We start from the raw sequence: 16,349 nt of genomic DNA, 5'->3' as shown, positions 1-16,349 counted from the left end.
TCAAGTAGCAGTACTGATAGTTCCGCTACTCGATGCTAGATGCTAAGTCTTTTTGGTACTAAAACTGATGTATAGAGTGAGCACTCTATGTATTTTTTTCTCTGTGGCGCGGGCGAGTAGCATGCGAGCGTTTGCTCATAACCGGCGGCGACACGTACCCTGCTCGCATCGCCATTCTATATTGTTCTGTGCGTCACCCTGGTTCACTAGCCGTCTTCGCTTTTGACGTAGAAAAGCAGGTAGGGCGTGGCGGCTGAGCGTAGCTTGGGCTCGGCAGACAGCAGGTCGTGGAAATCCTGGTTGGAGATTGGCTTCACTTGCTCGTCGTCGCACGCCAGCCACGAGGCTTCAGGTCGCGGTCGGGGCACGCAGCACTCTGGGAAAATGGACATTTGAATAAGGTGGCTGCCTAGATGCCAATAGGCTACATGACTAATTTTTTTTTATGGTATCAATCGATCGGGTTTGTTTTTAGGATCAAATGTCTATATGGGACCCATTGCATTAAAGTAACACAAAAGTCAGAAATTGTAGTCAAAGGCCGACAGTCGCACTTCACTCGCGAAACGGCCTATACAAAACGGCCAGAGGCCGTGACGTCATCGCCCATCTTGTAGTATGGACAAAACAAGAAAATTGCGTTTTTGTCGGTGAAATATTGCGTTTATGTATATAGTTGCTATACAATATTTTTTTTGGATGAAATGTAAGGAATCGAATGGTACCCTTACTTTTATCGTTTTTGGAAGTTAAAAAAAAACTTAAATTTTGAAACTTTCAGGTCCTGTAATTTTGTAATATTTTATTTTAATATCCACATTATTGTGATAAACTGCTCGTTTGCTATCTATTTTACTAGATTTTGTTATAATATTCAACATGTGTCATCATCCCTATTGTGTACACTCCGTAGCGAACGAAACGCAACCGTTTTTGTCGCACTAATATTGAAGAGGGATAGAGATCGTATAGAAGAGGAAGACGAGCAAAAATTGTTTCAACCAAATAAAAGAAAAGGTTCAGGTCGTGTCATACCAGAAGGTTAAGGAGTTGGCAGAGGGCCGGATGAGTTGGAGATTACTTCACCGACAAGAGCACAGCCCTTAAATAAGAAGAGTTTGCTTAGGAGTGAACTATTGGCATCTTGGCTACGCACCCCGGGGACACATCATTATACGACAGCTAATTTTGGATATTTGTCGGGTGTCCGGACCGGACTCGCCTCGGGTGGACGAGCTGCTTGTTACACGAGACCAGGCGAAGCTGCCTGGTTTTGTATGGCAATCTAGTTCAGATATTTAATACGTATGGCTTCCGGGTGAACTAAACAACACCGGAAAGTTTTTTACCATTGAATTAGTATGAGATATAGCATGGGACGTCCCAACACGGGGTGTAGCGTTCAGGACGGATCAAAAGAAGGCCAACGACGGAGGATACAATACAATACTCTTTATAGTTTACAATAAATGTACAGTAACATAAACAAAGACAACAGAGGTAACAACAGGCGGTCTTTTCGCTTAAGAGCGATTTCTTCCAGACAACCTTAGGAGCTACCAAATTGAGCCTCGTCACAGAATAACTAATAGTACTACCGTACAGAAAATTCACTCTTTCACAAAAGTCAGGTTTAGGTATAAAATTACACCTATATCGCCGCCTGCAAGCAAAATTGGAACTTATGACCGCGCACGAACCGTGAATCTCCTTTGCGCGCCACAGTTTTATGACCAAGCTGTGAGTGTCGGCACGGGGTTATCACTTGACAAGTTTTTATACCTATACCTACTGATTTATTGTTTTTAAGATAAATATGTAGGAATTACAAACGTTGATTATGTAAACACACATTTTTTATCCGAAGATAGCATGTCTGATTCTCGCGGAGGTAAGTTTCGAAGCCATTGTGTATTTTCAGTTCTGCGCGAGCGCCGTGTGACACGACTATCGTGCGCGCCGAGCGGCAGCCCACTACTATACGCCTGTCCGATGGGCGCGCCGGCCAAATATACCTAAACTGCGGAGTGAGCAAGCGTTGACGCATGGTATGGTCGCGTTCATAATTTCTCGTCTATTATAAATTTTTGTCTATGTTTATGTTTTTATTTTCTTTTTGTTTTGTTTGTATTCTTAATTCGTTTTCATGTATAAATTTTTGTATTCTCTGTTTTCTTAATTACTTCTTCTGTGTATCTTTTGCAAATGTTTTAATATGTATCTTTTTGTGTTATCTGTCGTGGCATCAACGAATGGGCCCTACGGAAGACCAGCGCTGGCTTTATAGCTAGCATTATGCTGAGTTGGGTCCATTTCGTGATGCACACTTATTGTTCTCTTCTGTTCTTGCTGTTGTTGTCTGTACATGTTCGTACATGTTTTGTGAACGTCACGAATAAAAATCTTTTATCTTTATCTGACACCCCCCTGGCCTCGTGCATAGAGAAAAAAATACATAGAGTGCTCACTCCATACATCAGTTCAGACTATTAATTTCAGTGTCTACATCTAGCATCGAGTAGCGGAACTATCAGTACTGCTACTCGACAATAGATGTAGCACCGACCGGAAAGTCTTATCTCAACAGCATAAGACTTTCCGGTCGGTGGCTACATCTATTGTCAAGTAGCAGTACTGATAGTTCCGCTACTCGATGCTAGATGCTAATAGTCTTTTTGGTACTAAAACCATAGAGAAAAAAATACATAGAGTGCTCACTCCATACATCAGTTTTAGTACCAAAAAGACTATTAGCATCTAGCATCGAGTAGCGGAACTATCAGTACTGCTACTTGACAATAGATGTAGCACCGACCGGAAAGTCTTATGCTGTTGAGATAAGACTTTCCGGTCGGTGCTACATCTATTGTCAAGTAGCAGTACTGATAGTTCCGCTACTCGATGTTAGATGTAGATACTGAAATTAATAGTCTGAACTGATGTATGGAGTGAGCACTCTATGTATTTTTTTCTCTATGCTAAAACTGATGTATGGAGTGAGCACTCTATGTATTTTTTTCTCTATGCCTCGTGTAGTAGTTACCTTTAGCGGCGCAGCCCGGCGCCTGCTGCCTCGGCCGGTGGAACAGCGTGCGCATGAAGGAGCTTGGCTGCGGCGGCGCGTCGCCGGTGCGCGAGCACGTGTCGCCCGGGCCCGGGCCCGGCGCCGCGCGCGCGTACGACACGTAGTGCCCGCCCGACAGCGACTGGCCCAGGTGCATGATCACCGCCCACAGCACGTAGCTGGAATTGTACACGAGTGACGTGGCAAAACATAAAAAAACTAGTCAATGGCAATAGATGATATGATAGTGACTTAAATAACCACTAATACTGATAGTTCACCGCGATAGGCAGACACGCGAGATACATTTTTATCCCCGTAAGCCTTCGATCAACACGGGCTTCCGACACGGAAGGGATAGGCCCAAGCGATATCTTGACATTCAGATCATTCTGCCATTTTCCGCGGGGGGGAACGTGCACACAGTCGCACTTCTCACACACTTACGTACAAAATCCAATCTGTAATGACGACACAAATACATAGAAAATGACACCCTACACAGACAAATCTTGCACACCTCGATCTGTTTTTGTGTACGGACGAGTCACAAGTGTCACAACACGCACACTAACACATTTTCGTCAAAGAATTTTATCGTTTTCTGAGAGATGAGAAGTCGGATTTGTCGCTCGACCGATCCGCAATTTGTACTGGGCGAGAAAAATCGATAAATCCAGCAATTACATGAGACTAAAATATAATAATTGTGTTTAAATGTAATTAAACGTATGACATGTAAAAAAAATATTACATGTGAAATGTAACACCTTCTTTTTGTTTGATGTCCCCGACCTCTTTTTACAACAAAAACAGAGCATTAGGCATTTTTTCTGCTGCTGTGTTCACTCGCGCGTCTGGACTCGGTCTAGTTTAAAATCCGAGCGCAACTAGTTTTATTACCCGCGCTAGATCAGTTGATCTTGTACCTAGGCAGAGGGGAAATAGTGCGAATGCCGCATCCCTTCCGTGTTGATCGAAGCCGTAAGCCCTCAACATCCAAACTTATGTTCTTCATGTTATAATTAAAAAAAAATGTGTCAACTAAAATTCATAAAAAATAGATAAAACAATCTGTACTCAAGATAATAATATCATCTAACAAATACAATAAGGGCTCATTTAGACGACGCGCGAAATCGTATACGATTTTAGTTACATTGCGGACCATTTAGGTTACATTAATTCAACCGACCGATCAAATGACGCAATGTAATGAAACTTGCATGCGAGTTCTCGCACCGTCTAAATGAGCCCTAAAGCACGCTCTTAGGGCCACTTGCACCATTTACTAAACTTTTGGGATTAAACCGTTAACCCACTGTCAAGTTGTACTGGTAACTTCATGTTGGTTGATGCAATAGGCTACATGACTAATTTTTTTTTATGGTATCAATCGATCGGGTTTGTTTTTAGGATCAAATGTCTATATGGGACCCATTGCATTAAAGTAACACAAAAGTCAGAAATTGTAGTCAAAGTCCGACAGTCGCACTTCACTCGCGAAACGCCCTATACAAAACGGCCAGAGGCCGTGACGTCATCGCCCACGTTGTAGTATGGACAAAACAAGAAAATTGCGTTTTTGTCGGTGAAATATTGCGTTTATGTATATAGTTGCTATACAATATTTTTTTTGGTGAAATATAAGGAATCGAATGGTACCCTTACTTTTATCGTTTTTGGAAGTTAAAGAAAAACTTAAATTTGAAACTTTCAGGTCCTGTATTTTTGTAATTTTTCAATATTTTATTTTAATATCCACATTATTGTGATAAATTGCTCGTTTGCTATCTATTTTACTAGATTTTGTTATAAAATTCAACATGTGTCATCATCCCTATTGGAGCTTTTTTATCAATAAGACCTCGCTTTACTTGACCAATAAAGTGAGAAATGTCCCTAAAAAGGTACCTGTGGCTGGGCGACTGGTCCTGCGGGCACGCCTCGCAGAAGCACGGCATCAGCAGTGGCGTCGGCGCGTGCCGCGTGATCTTCTCCATGCCGCCGCTGAACCTATAATACGTCGGCATTCAGTATTATTACTACAGAAAACAACTAGTAAAGCGAGACAAACTTTAAACCATTACAAAACCCACAGACAAGACATCCTCTAGACTGAGCATAGTAACGCTACCCCCTCTGCCACAAATATACGGTAGTTTTACTCCATCTTCGACTCAAAGTGTCTTTGTGTGACGTCCGTGTCTTTGAGCGGACCAATCACGGCACGGGACTCGCTCACCTCGCCCCCCGCACCCCAGTATTTTTGGCAGCATCGGTTTCATGAAATAAATGCTCTAAACTCCGTCTAGAGGATTCCTAGTCTATGTTTTTACCATAGCTTGCAAAACAAAAGAAACCTACGTAGGTTTCTAACCAGTAAAGTCTGAAGAGAAACTAAGTCTCACTAAGATTAGACCAATTGCCAAAGAATGAGTGATAAATATCAAATGATAAATGGTGGCAAATACACGTAACTAAAATATCATTGGTATGAACCAGGATTTTAACCCAAAACCTGCTTTTGTAGCCGGACCAGATCAAAATGAACTCAAATGATACCTTTTTAGTTGCAAAACTAAAATTCGAGGTAGTCGGGAGTACGCCACGCTGCGCCGCGCTTCGTTGTAGCGGAGGCAGCGTTCGCACCAATACTGGAAAATATAAACAGAACCATGTGAATAGAGTAACAGAGCAAGTTGCCTCGCGGGGAAGTTGCCGCGCGAAGCGACGTGCCTCGCCCGAGGCATGGCGGCCGCGCGTCTGCCTCAGGTATGTCTACACACACCGAGCTGAGGGGCTACCGCGAAAACAGAAATTCGCAATTTGCGGGGATCTTTCTCTTTTACTCCAATGAAGGCGTATAGTGACAGAGAAATTTTAATAACAAAACTTCCGTGAGACAAATAATAATAATATATTTAATAGTGACAGAGAAAAATGCCCGCAATTTAGCGAACTTCGATTTTCGTTATAGCTTAAGCATTGTAAAGCTTTGGTTTCCTCCGAAAGCGGTGCCGTCATATAGCGGCCGTCTCCATACAAATACTACGACATCCATATTTAACCGTATTATTTAGTATGGAGACGGCCGCTATATGACGGCACCGCTATCCTAGGAAAACCGATCTTTACAGTTTAAAAATTACAGTCTACATTGCTCAAACTATAGCACTGGTAAGGCGCAGACCCGTATAAAGAGGGAATCACTACACCTTATAAAACAAAGTCCCCCGCCGCGTCTGTCTGTTTGTGTTTGTATGTTCGCGATAAACTCAGAAACCACTGAACGGATTTTCATCGATAGAGTGATTCCTGAGGAAGGTTTGTGTATAATTTGTTAACCCGTGCGAAGCCGGGGCGGGTCACTAGTAGCAGGGTTCGAAAGAACAATTATCAATGATAGTTATCTTGATAATTATCGTGATTTTTATGCCTGATAATTATCTATTTAATAATGTCCTAAAATTTAAAAACTAAAATATAAAAAACGCACCAATCATTATTTTTTACTACCAAAGAATTCAAAGAAAATAAATATAGCACCATCCATAGCTGGGATAATTATCCTATATTTATCGGACAATTATCCGATAATTATCAAAGACTATAAATATCTGGATAATTTCGAACCCTGGCTAGTAGATACTAAATTTCAATTTCAATGTTTATTTGCAACCAAGTAGGTAAAAATGGTAAAATATTGTAAAATAATTTAGTAAAACATTTGTAAAAAGCATTTGTAAAATTGTCAAGGTTAATATAAAATAACAATACGGTAGTTAGGTAGGTATTAAAATTTGGGTTGGAGGTGAACATAATATTATATCATGGTTATGGCTAGGACTTTGTATAGTTATTGTAAACATTTTGATGTCAGGATGAGTATTCATTAACGGTGTAAATAACTATACAGTGTGGAAAGATAAGTCGGGCCCTGGAGGGAAACTACCTTAAATCTTTAAGCTGGCTCATTTTACTTAAAGGATACATTCCTTTATTTTTAAAAAGAAACAAAACTTCATTCAAAGATTTTCTAAAAATCGCTTGCCTCGCCCGGGACTCGAACCGACTAAAAATTCCAAAAAATAAAAACTCGCAATTTTATTCTACTAGTCGATACAGTTAATGTTAATGATAACATTTCTCCAAGAAACATTAGGTTTTAAACTCGTCTGTCGTACAAAATATCCATGAAATGTAATATTTAGTACTCAAGATTTTTTTAGAAAAGCCAAATTAAAGAAAAAAAGAAAAATACGTTGAATGCAGTTTTGTTTCTTTTTAAAAATAAAGGAATGTCTCCATTAAGTAAAATGAGCCAGCTTAAGGATTTAAGGTAGTTTCCCTCCAGGGCCCGACTTATTGAAATTGAAATTGAAATCGTTTATTTCAAGCATATAACCCATAGTGTTAGTACAAAATATACAATTTAACTACCTATATCTATGTTAGTGTACAATATGTAAAAGAATAAATACCTAAAACTACTTAATACTATTTATTTTGATGATGCGTTGGGTTCGTGCAACTGATTCCAACGCCTCATCAGTGGGCAGTCTACTCTGTCGACAAATGCGCTTAGGAGACTGTTGGTGCTGCCCTGCACTCTATGCAATAGGGATGCCGCTCTTATCTTTCCACCCTGTATATAGATAGCACTATTATACCTTGTTCTGGTCCCTTAGGTACTCGCTGGTGAGGCAAGCGGCCCGGAACGGCTCGGAGTCGGGAGTTTCCTCCTCGCCCACAGGCACACACAGCTCGAGCACGGCTTGCGCCTTCTCCGTTACCGCTTCGCACTCCAGGCACATTGTGCGGACTACCATCGTGCCTGCAAAAAAAAAACAACGGGTTGCACTCCGGGAGTGCCGGCAGAAGTGAAAACTCAATGACTAGTCCAAAATGTCTGCAGCACTATGTATAATTGACCCATCCTCCTTTCTATTGAAAAACTTTAGTTCCGAAATTGCTGGCCAGTGAGCTTAAATTTGTAGCGTTAATTGTTTAAAACTCGAATAGAAATTGTAAAGTTACCTTGCAAACCTCGCATCTAAATATATTTGGTCATATTTTGAGTTTTATTCACTAGTACTAGAGTTCACTTTTATTAGCGATTTCATCAAGATGTAGCTTTATTGAATTATATTTGAGTGATATAAACTTAGAATGTAACTGTGAGATCCTCGTATTTCAGCCCGTACAAGATTAGAACCTTTTTCATGTAATGTTATTGAGTTTTTCTTTATTGATTTAAATGATATCTAAACCTTACGGTCACGTGATCGCCTTACGCTGTCTCGAGTTTATCATTTTTTCCCCACCTTAAAAAGTGCCCAGCGCCGCTAAAGAAGTTTTTACTTCAAAAAACTATACTTATTAAACAAACTCGACAGGGTAATTGTTCCTAGTAATCTAATCAGACGTACTTCTAAGTCGTCGAATGTAAAGACTGGTGTGTCTTGTTGCCGACCTTACGTTTCTTCCACTTGCGCAGGTTGCCAAGCCAAAACTGTCGTTAGCTTGACCACCGTGTGGTATTTACACAGACAATCCAACCTCTAGACATAGCATAGTCGCGCTACCCCCTCTGCCACACATACGGTAGCGTTACTCCATCTTCGAGTCAATCCCGTGCCGTGATTGTGTGTCTTTGAACGGACCAATCACGGCACGGGATTCGCTCACCTCGTCCCCCCGCACCCCCGTATTTTTGGCAGCATCGGTTTCATGAAAGAATTGGCCTAAGCTCAGTCTAGAGGTTGGATTGTCAGTGGGTATTTACCTTCAAAGTCGTCGGCAACGAAGTCCCACCCAGGCCTGTGGTCGGGCTCGGCCGGGGAAGGCGCCCTGTCTTCAGTAGGCGAGTGTCTCTTGTTGCCGTCCTTGCGTTTTTTCCACGACTTGCGAAGGTTGCCGAGCCCGGGTTTGCTGTCGCCGTCGAGACTAGGTTGCCGACCGATGCCGTTACTATAAATATCACATAAGCTGTTAAACATTGAAAATTAATAATTCCATATTTATAATTATATTCGGATGTTAATGTTCTCGTTGGACTATTCGCTAGGTGCACGACTGGTGCTGCCGTCATTTTGGCGGACTTTCTACGTTAAATCTTATGGAGTAAAATTAGTTCAAGCGGCTGCCGCTAGTACTAATGGCGGACATTCCATAAGATTACCTGTGTTTGTGACGATCAGCGCCACTTTCCCCTCCACCGACTTCGCACCTTGCCAATACTATGTTCATGCAAAGGGATTAATCATGTTTAACCAAGCTAATAACAGTCGTGCTAATAATAGAGCTGCTTGAGGCGCCAATTTCCCCGCGAGGCAGCTTCGTTCTGCGTGGACCCACCTAATCGCGTTACATGACAGTAATATAGCAAGCGACTTTTTGAGACCGCGTGTTAATAAGAGACGATCGCTTTTAGAGTCGTGTTATGCTATGCGCGGTATGCTCGACCACAATACGACAGCTAGAGCGCTTTTATCAAATTATCAACCCAAAGCGACAGAGTAACGACAACAGTACCTGTCTCCGTTCTCGGGCAAGTGTAACCTTGCGCGGTCGCTGAGCGCGCGGCACGTCTCGCGGATGTTGTCGAGGAGGCACACCAGGAGCTCGTGGGCATCTTGTTGCCGGTTGCCTGGATTTTACAAGGTTAAAGTTATATTTTATGCTTATAGACAAACTAGCTTTTGCCCGCGGCTTCGCACGCCTCCTTTAGGGGATGAATTTTGAAAAATCCTTTCTTAGTGGACCCCTAGACCTTATAAGGAACCTACTTGCCAAATTTGGACTTTCTAGTCCCAGCGGTTTGGGCTGTGCATTGATTTAAGTCAGTCAGTCAGGTCTTTCACGTTTATATATATAGATTATGTAAGTTACTTTTATATTAATCAACAAACGGCGTGAAGTCATTGACACAGGTATTTTGTAAAGAACTAACTTGTAACTGGGGTCCTCTATTCTCTCATTGGGGCTTTTTAATCGATTTCGAAAGGCCTGCCATTATGACCAAGCACTCATAAAGTATGGATGGTACGGATTTGTCTATAGATTTGTTTGGATGCAAGTCACCTTTGAAGAAGAATTTGTCCTATGTTCTTTGACCGACGAATTACTGTTAAATCATTTGCTTTCTCTACCACAAGTTCAGATGTGAGGTTGTTGTCCGAGTTATAGTTGGTTAAACCAAATTGTCAGTAAATAAGAACAAAAAAAACTATTCTCATCCTTTTCTTTTGGATGCTAGTACTAGTGTAAGACAAAGATAGTATGATTCTCTTTGTCTATGTTTGAAATGAGACGGTCCTTTGACAAACTATCAGGGATGTTGCGAACATCCGCAACCGCGGAACTTCCGCATTATTTTCAACATCCGCATCTGCATCCGCATCCGCATAAAATCGATGCGGAGCTTATGCGGATGCGGATGTCGAACAAGTCGGTACAGGAACGTCTTAGCGGCGGCGTAAGTGCTAGGTAATTTCGTCATTACCTATAACGAAATCGTCTAGATCCAGAAAAGTCGGCGAAGTTACTGTTTATTAAATATAACGCATCTTTATTTTTGCTTAAATACTAAACGTGTCGTTTTTTTTAAATAAAAAAATACTAAAAATGTAATATTTGACGTTTTCTAAGTACCTAATCATGACATCCGCATCCGCGGACGTGAGCCTTTAAATATCCGCATCCGCGTCCGCGGATGTCAAAAAATCGGCATCCGCAGCATCCCTGCAAACTGAGATGGCGTCGCATATTTATGTCGCAGGCAGTAACGTATAGTTACTGTTAATATGTTAACTTGGGCATATAGTACAAAACTATACCTTCGAAGGTGGGGTTGACGTCTCGCAGCGCCGCGAGGAAAGCGTCAGCCGCGAAGGGCTCGGGCGACGCGTCGGACGAGTTGCTGTTGAAGCACTTGCTCTCCGCTGCCCGAAGATTTAGATAGGTCTCGTGGAGTTTCTCGGTCGCTATCTATTGAGTAAAGAATAAGATTTATTTATTTAAGCGGTGGTGGCCGAGTGGATATGACGCCCGACTTTCAATCCGGAGGTCGCGGGTTCAAATCCTGGCTCGTACCAATGAGTTATTCGGAACTTATGTACGAAATATCATTTGATATTTACGACTAGCTTTTCGGTGAAGAGAAACATCGTGAGGAAACCTGCATATATCTGCGAAGAAATTCAAGGGTGTATGTGTCCCCAATCCGCATTGGGCTAGCGTGGGGACTATAGCCCGAGCCCTCTCGCGCATGAGAGGAGGCCTGTGCCCAGCAGTGGGACGTATAAAGGCTGAATTATTATTATTATAACATCCCAATTGTTATGATGACACTTAGAGACCTTTACATCTCTAAATAATTTTAGATCATAGTTTTTGTATCTTTGTGTTTTTTTTTTCAATACTATTGTTATTGCGTTTTTTGTAATTCGACATTTAGAGACTTTATACATCTCTATGTTAGTTTGATTTGATATTTACGGCTTAGTTGTATTTTATAATTGTTGATGTGTTTTTTTTTACTGTATGTAAATTCCATATTGACGTGTAAAAGTGCCCTTGTGGCCTATTTGCTGAATAAATGTTGATATTTGATATTGAATATTAGGAAAAAGCACCAGAAGATTAATAGAGAAACGTAGACAGCAGTTATGTTTAAACACAATTTCTATTGTATAAAACTATAAACTTTATAGTATAAAGAGTAGGTAATTTGAATCTATTTTTTAATTCGGTAGACTAAAATGACATTTAATAGTATGAAATGACATTTCATGTTCATACTATGAACTGTCAGTTCAGTCTACCGAATAAAAAAAAGCGGCCAAGTGCGAGTCGGACTCGCCCATGAAGGGTTCCGTATTTAGGCGATTTATGACGTATAAAAAAAAACTACTTACTAGATCTCGTTCAAACCAATTTTCGGTGGAAGTTTACATGGTAATGTACATCATATATTTTTTTTAGTTTTATCATTCTCTTATTTTAGAAGTTACAGGGGGGGGGGGGACACACATTTTACCACTTTGGAAGTGTCTCTCGCGCAAACTATTCAGTTTAGAAAAAAATGATATTAGAAACCTCAATATCATTTTTGAAGACCTATCCATAGATACCCCACACGTATGGGTTTGATGAAAAAAAAATGTTTGAGTTTCAGTTCGAAGTATGGGGAACCCCAAAAATGTATTGCTTTTTTTCTATTTTTGTGTGAAAATCTTAATGCGGTTCACAGAATACATCTACTCACCAAGTTTCAACAGTATAGTTCTTATAGTTTCGGAGAAAAGTGGCTGTGACATACGGACGGACAGACGGACAGACAGACAGACATGACGAATCTATAAGGGTTCCGTTTTTTGCCATTTGGCTACGGAACCCTAAAAATAGACGTGTTTCATATAAATTCCTTAGTAGCAAAATCGTTTTGACAGTTCGAAAAAAGAAACTGATTTGAGTAGTAGTCAAATACCCTATTCACTACCTATTGATATGATAAGACTATCTTAAATACTTGAATTTGTTACTCCTAGTATTTATCAGATCACGTATACATGGATGTTAATCCAATTGATAATTATAAAAGATAGCATGTTAATTTATACCTTAATAAAAATTTACATGAAATTTAGTGTGTAACAATGAATGTCAAATTTCTTCAGCCCCATTACCTTAATACAATATTTGTGTATGATAGAGATAACAGAAATATTTGTACATGTAAAATAATGTCAGGGCATTCGATAATAGATAAAGATAGATCAATGTTTGATAACATAAATTAGCCTATACCTTTCGACAGGCAATGATAATTTTGTAATTAGAAATTAGGGGACATGTGACCATTTCCTTTCATTTCATTTCATTTATTTCCTTGCTTTGTGTGTACAGTAGGTCTTATTAATAATATTTATGTCTCAACACAACCCTGAGAGGGCACTGCAATTCACTTACAGATAAAATCTATATAATACAGTCGTCAGATATGAATAATGATATAGTACAGTCGCCATCAAAATATCATGCATTAACAAAAGATATATGTCACTTATTAAATAGTTAGTTGTTTCATTACAATATTATAATTTTTATATGTCAATTTACAATCTACTAAATATAAAACGAATAAAAGGAAATTTATACTTCACATTTACAGAATAGGAGTAGGAACGAAAGATAGAGAGATGCATGTGTTTCTCCGGAATATTATTTGTGTAATTAGTCATTGTTATTCTGTAGGTATTCGTCGACCGAGTAGTAGGCTTTTTCTACGAGATATTGTTTCAACACTTTTTGAAATTTATTCTGGTTTTGCTCGTTTTTTATGTGGTCTCCTGTGACATTCCCAACAGATTGTTCGAACGAATAGTCAATTCCAGCATTTTCAGAAATTGTATCTTATGTAAGTTGAGTGGTGTTACCGGACCTTTTGCCAAAAAATATACTAAAATAAAAGGTATGTCCAAATATCATATGGTTGTGACATTAATCTGTCACTTCAAAAAGATTGCAGGCTTGCTCTGTGACAGAAAGAGGAAATCAGGTTATTTGGAAGATAACTGAAGATTCTACGTTAGGCACTTACCCTTATTTTACTCTTCTCTGAACAGTTATCCGACTGTCCAAGCGAGAGCAGATCCTTGCTGCTCCAGGACCGGGCACCGGACGAAGCTAGACCAGCTGCGCTTCTTCCGAGCGAGGAACTCTTCAGTCGTATGCTGCCGAGCTTCTGCTCCACACTGGCCAAGTCTGACACGAGGTGGTGGAGGTTGTGGAGGAATCTTGGAGCATATCTGAGAAGTAAAGGGAGTTAGCACATTGAATCTATATAAACGAGCTGGGGTATATAAAACTATACAATACCATACTCTTTATTGCCTCAATAAAAGAAAACTAGAGGTATCAAAATCTGACAGCATTATCTATGGCATTTGTTAATTCACAAGAGAAGTTAGTAGTGTTTCCAGTATGGGATGTTCCCTTTAATGGGGTTTGGCAACTGTCAAAGGTTTGCATCAATGGCACCATCATAGCTTGCCCCTTTTTAAAACAAAAATATGACACAATTCGAGGGATTGACGGGGCAAGCTATGATGGCTCCATCTGCTAAATACTTTGTCCGGCGAGCCCCATTATTAACACTTGCGCTGCGGCAAATTAGTCGTTATTGCAATTAAACATATTTGCATCAGGCCATTATCTGATCTTACAGCAGTAATAGCAAATATATAACTGTATGAAAACTGTCTTCCTGTTATGGTTAATTATATATATGCTGATAGATAGACAAACATATGCACAGAAAGGCAGTAAGTGAAAGCTTGCTCAGTTTAATATCAGTTGGGAATGGAGTTCTAAAATTTGCCTTTGAAAGTGGATGTGCATTAGCAAAACTAATCAATCCTCAAAAATTAATTGTCATTCATGACTTCTTTTTTACCAAAAGTTGAACTATTGCTCACAGATTTTTGTGGGATGTATCCCTTTTGCTAAATCAGTCACCGACTTACCGCAAGGTATAGAGCACACTGTTGAGAAAGCAAGTGTTGCCGAGGTTAGACAGGGTGGCGATGGGTATCTTGCGCTGCGTCCCATACTGATTGTCATTGTGGTGGCCATTCAACATGGCAGCGCTTGCCACTGGCGCTTTCAGTATTATCAGCTCGGTTTCCGGGGCAGGTTTTAATACTGAAATAATAAAAACACTAAATGAGAAATCTATTTTCAAGTCATTGATCAGGATTAGAAATAGGAGACCTTCTCCTATTTGTAATAGTAAGAGGTATTTATGGTGTTATTCATAAATTAGCTTTTAATTTAATTGTTTGTCCGAATCTTTCATATGGGCCTGTACTTTTACTATAAGGCTTGTAGTTTTATGAATAATGGGGTTAGAATTTCCATAATGAACATACTGGTGATTCGGGTAAATAAGTATTGGCTGTACGAGTAACACAATAGTACTCTACAATAAAGGTAGATTTACAGCACTGGCTTATACAAGTCGACTAATATAACATAATAATATTATCATATGACTGGGTGAGTCATTTAGAAAGTCCAAGATCAAAAGTAAATAAGCAATATGGGTATATTACCAAATAACTTTTACTTTCTGAGCATGACTTATATTCATCAGTTATGAAAGTGAAAATAGCATTAAATTCGGCAGTCTTATTCCAAAGGTACCTCGATGTTTATAACTCAAAATAAATGGAAACATACCTGGTGGCTTGGGTGATTCAGTCAGTGGCTTTAACTTTTTAGCCGAACTCAAAGTATTATTATAAGTGCCTCTGAATGGCCGCTTCGCGGGCCTGTTTTCCTTATTATCGTGATTTCCGAACTTGCCAGGCACAGATTTCTCTTTTGGATCTGCAAGTTGTCGGTCTTCGTTGCTCAGATAAGTTGCATTTCTATTCAAGGACAGTGAAAACTTTGCTTTTTCGACTCCTTTTTTCGTTTCAACCAAATTAACTGGCATCTTCAGGATACCTGTGAAGTAGTTACGAAATGGTAATATCAATTGAGCAAAATGCAGGGGCCACGACTTCGTAACTTTCCCGAGGCATGTCAAGGATTTTTGCCGGAACCTCGGATTTTTCTACGAAACTACTTACATTAACGTTTTCATTAGGCGTATTGACTTACATTATATAGTAAGACAGTATAGTTTTCTATTCAACTACCGAAATAAATAGAAATTTAGTAAAAATTAACCGCGAGCACCTCCGTTTGTAGCAGTCGGCCATATTGGATTATTTGATTGATGTCAGTCAGTCAGACCCCCAATTTAGACTCTCGCGCGAGCCACGAGACGAGCCGCGAGCCGCGCCACGAGACGCGAGTGTAAGCGGTGGGCTCGCGGCTCGTCTCGTTGCTCGCAAGCTCGTCGAGCTAATATAATTTAAACACTAACGGCACGGCATAAGGTTTATAACCGAATGACAAGCCGAACGAGAGTGTAAGCGGTGGACTCGCGTCTCGTGGTGCGGCTCGCGGCTCGTCTCGTGGCTCGCGCGAGAGTCTAATTCGCCTAAGAGGTGCAGTGATGTCCTATGGTGGTATAAAGCCCGCTATACATCATAACAAGGCTTCTACAAACGTTGCAATAAATGGCATGCCGCTTTAGATACTTGCCTGCTAAGTAGGATTAATGAATTTAGTCGATCGATGAAATGTCGCAACGCATGCGAATTATTGGTGACGTTTGAAGGGGCCATTACATTGTCCAAACTGGGTTGGAAACCGTGTAAAGTGGAGT

The 16,349-nt window shown here is 40.3% G+C and overlaps 1 protein-coding gene across 1 annotated transcript; it reads right to left on the bottom strand.

Moving 5' to 3' along the window:
- Positions 1-206: 206 nt before the first annotated feature.
- On the bottom strand, positions 207-15,855 carry LOC134649363 (ubiquitin carboxyl-terminal hydrolase 1). The gene is made up of 12 exons (XM_063504078.1): positions 15,815-15,855; positions 15,311-15,580; positions 14,596-14,773; positions 13,671-13,878; positions 10,906-11,056; positions 9,602-9,716; positions 8,853-9,037; positions 7,738-7,901; positions 5,630-5,721; positions 4,979-5,080; positions 3,044-3,243; positions 207-376 (listed from the first exon to the last, which is right to left on the bottom strand). Exons 2-12 carry the CDS (start codon positions 15,567-15,569, stop codon positions 207-209), a joined length of 1,824 nt encoding a protein of 607 aa, XP_063360148.1. The 5' UTR covers positions 15,570-15,580; positions 15,815-15,855.
- Positions 15,856-16,349: the final 494 nt, after the last annotated feature.

This window comes from Cydia amplana, chromosome 7 (genome assembly GCF_948474715.1).
Source record: "Cydia amplana chromosome 7, ilCydAmpl1.1, whole genome shotgun sequence".
Classification (NCBI taxonomy): Eukaryota; Metazoa; Arthropoda; class Insecta; order Lepidoptera; family Tortricidae; genus Cydia; species Cydia amplana.
Note: the sequence above shows the minus strand (reverse complement) of the source record. Positions and strands in the feature narration are given on the sequence as shown.

What these genes read in the sequence shown, in the direction of transcription:
- LOC134649363 (XM_063504078.1), bottom strand. Translation starts at nt 15,569, where the DNA reads ATGCCAGTTAATTTGGTTGAAACGAAAAAAGGAGTCGAAAAAGCAAAG. An exon ending in AGTGTGCTCTATACCTTGCG is followed by an intron (nt 13,879 to 14,595) that starts GTAAGTCGGTGA and finishes TTTACTTCTCAG; the next exon opens with ATATGCTCCAAGATTCCTCC. An exon ending in GCCGGGCTGCGCCGCTAAAG is followed by an intron (nt 377 to 3,043) that starts GTAACTACTACA and finishes CCATTTTCCCAG; the next exon opens with AGTGCTGCGTGCCCCGACCG.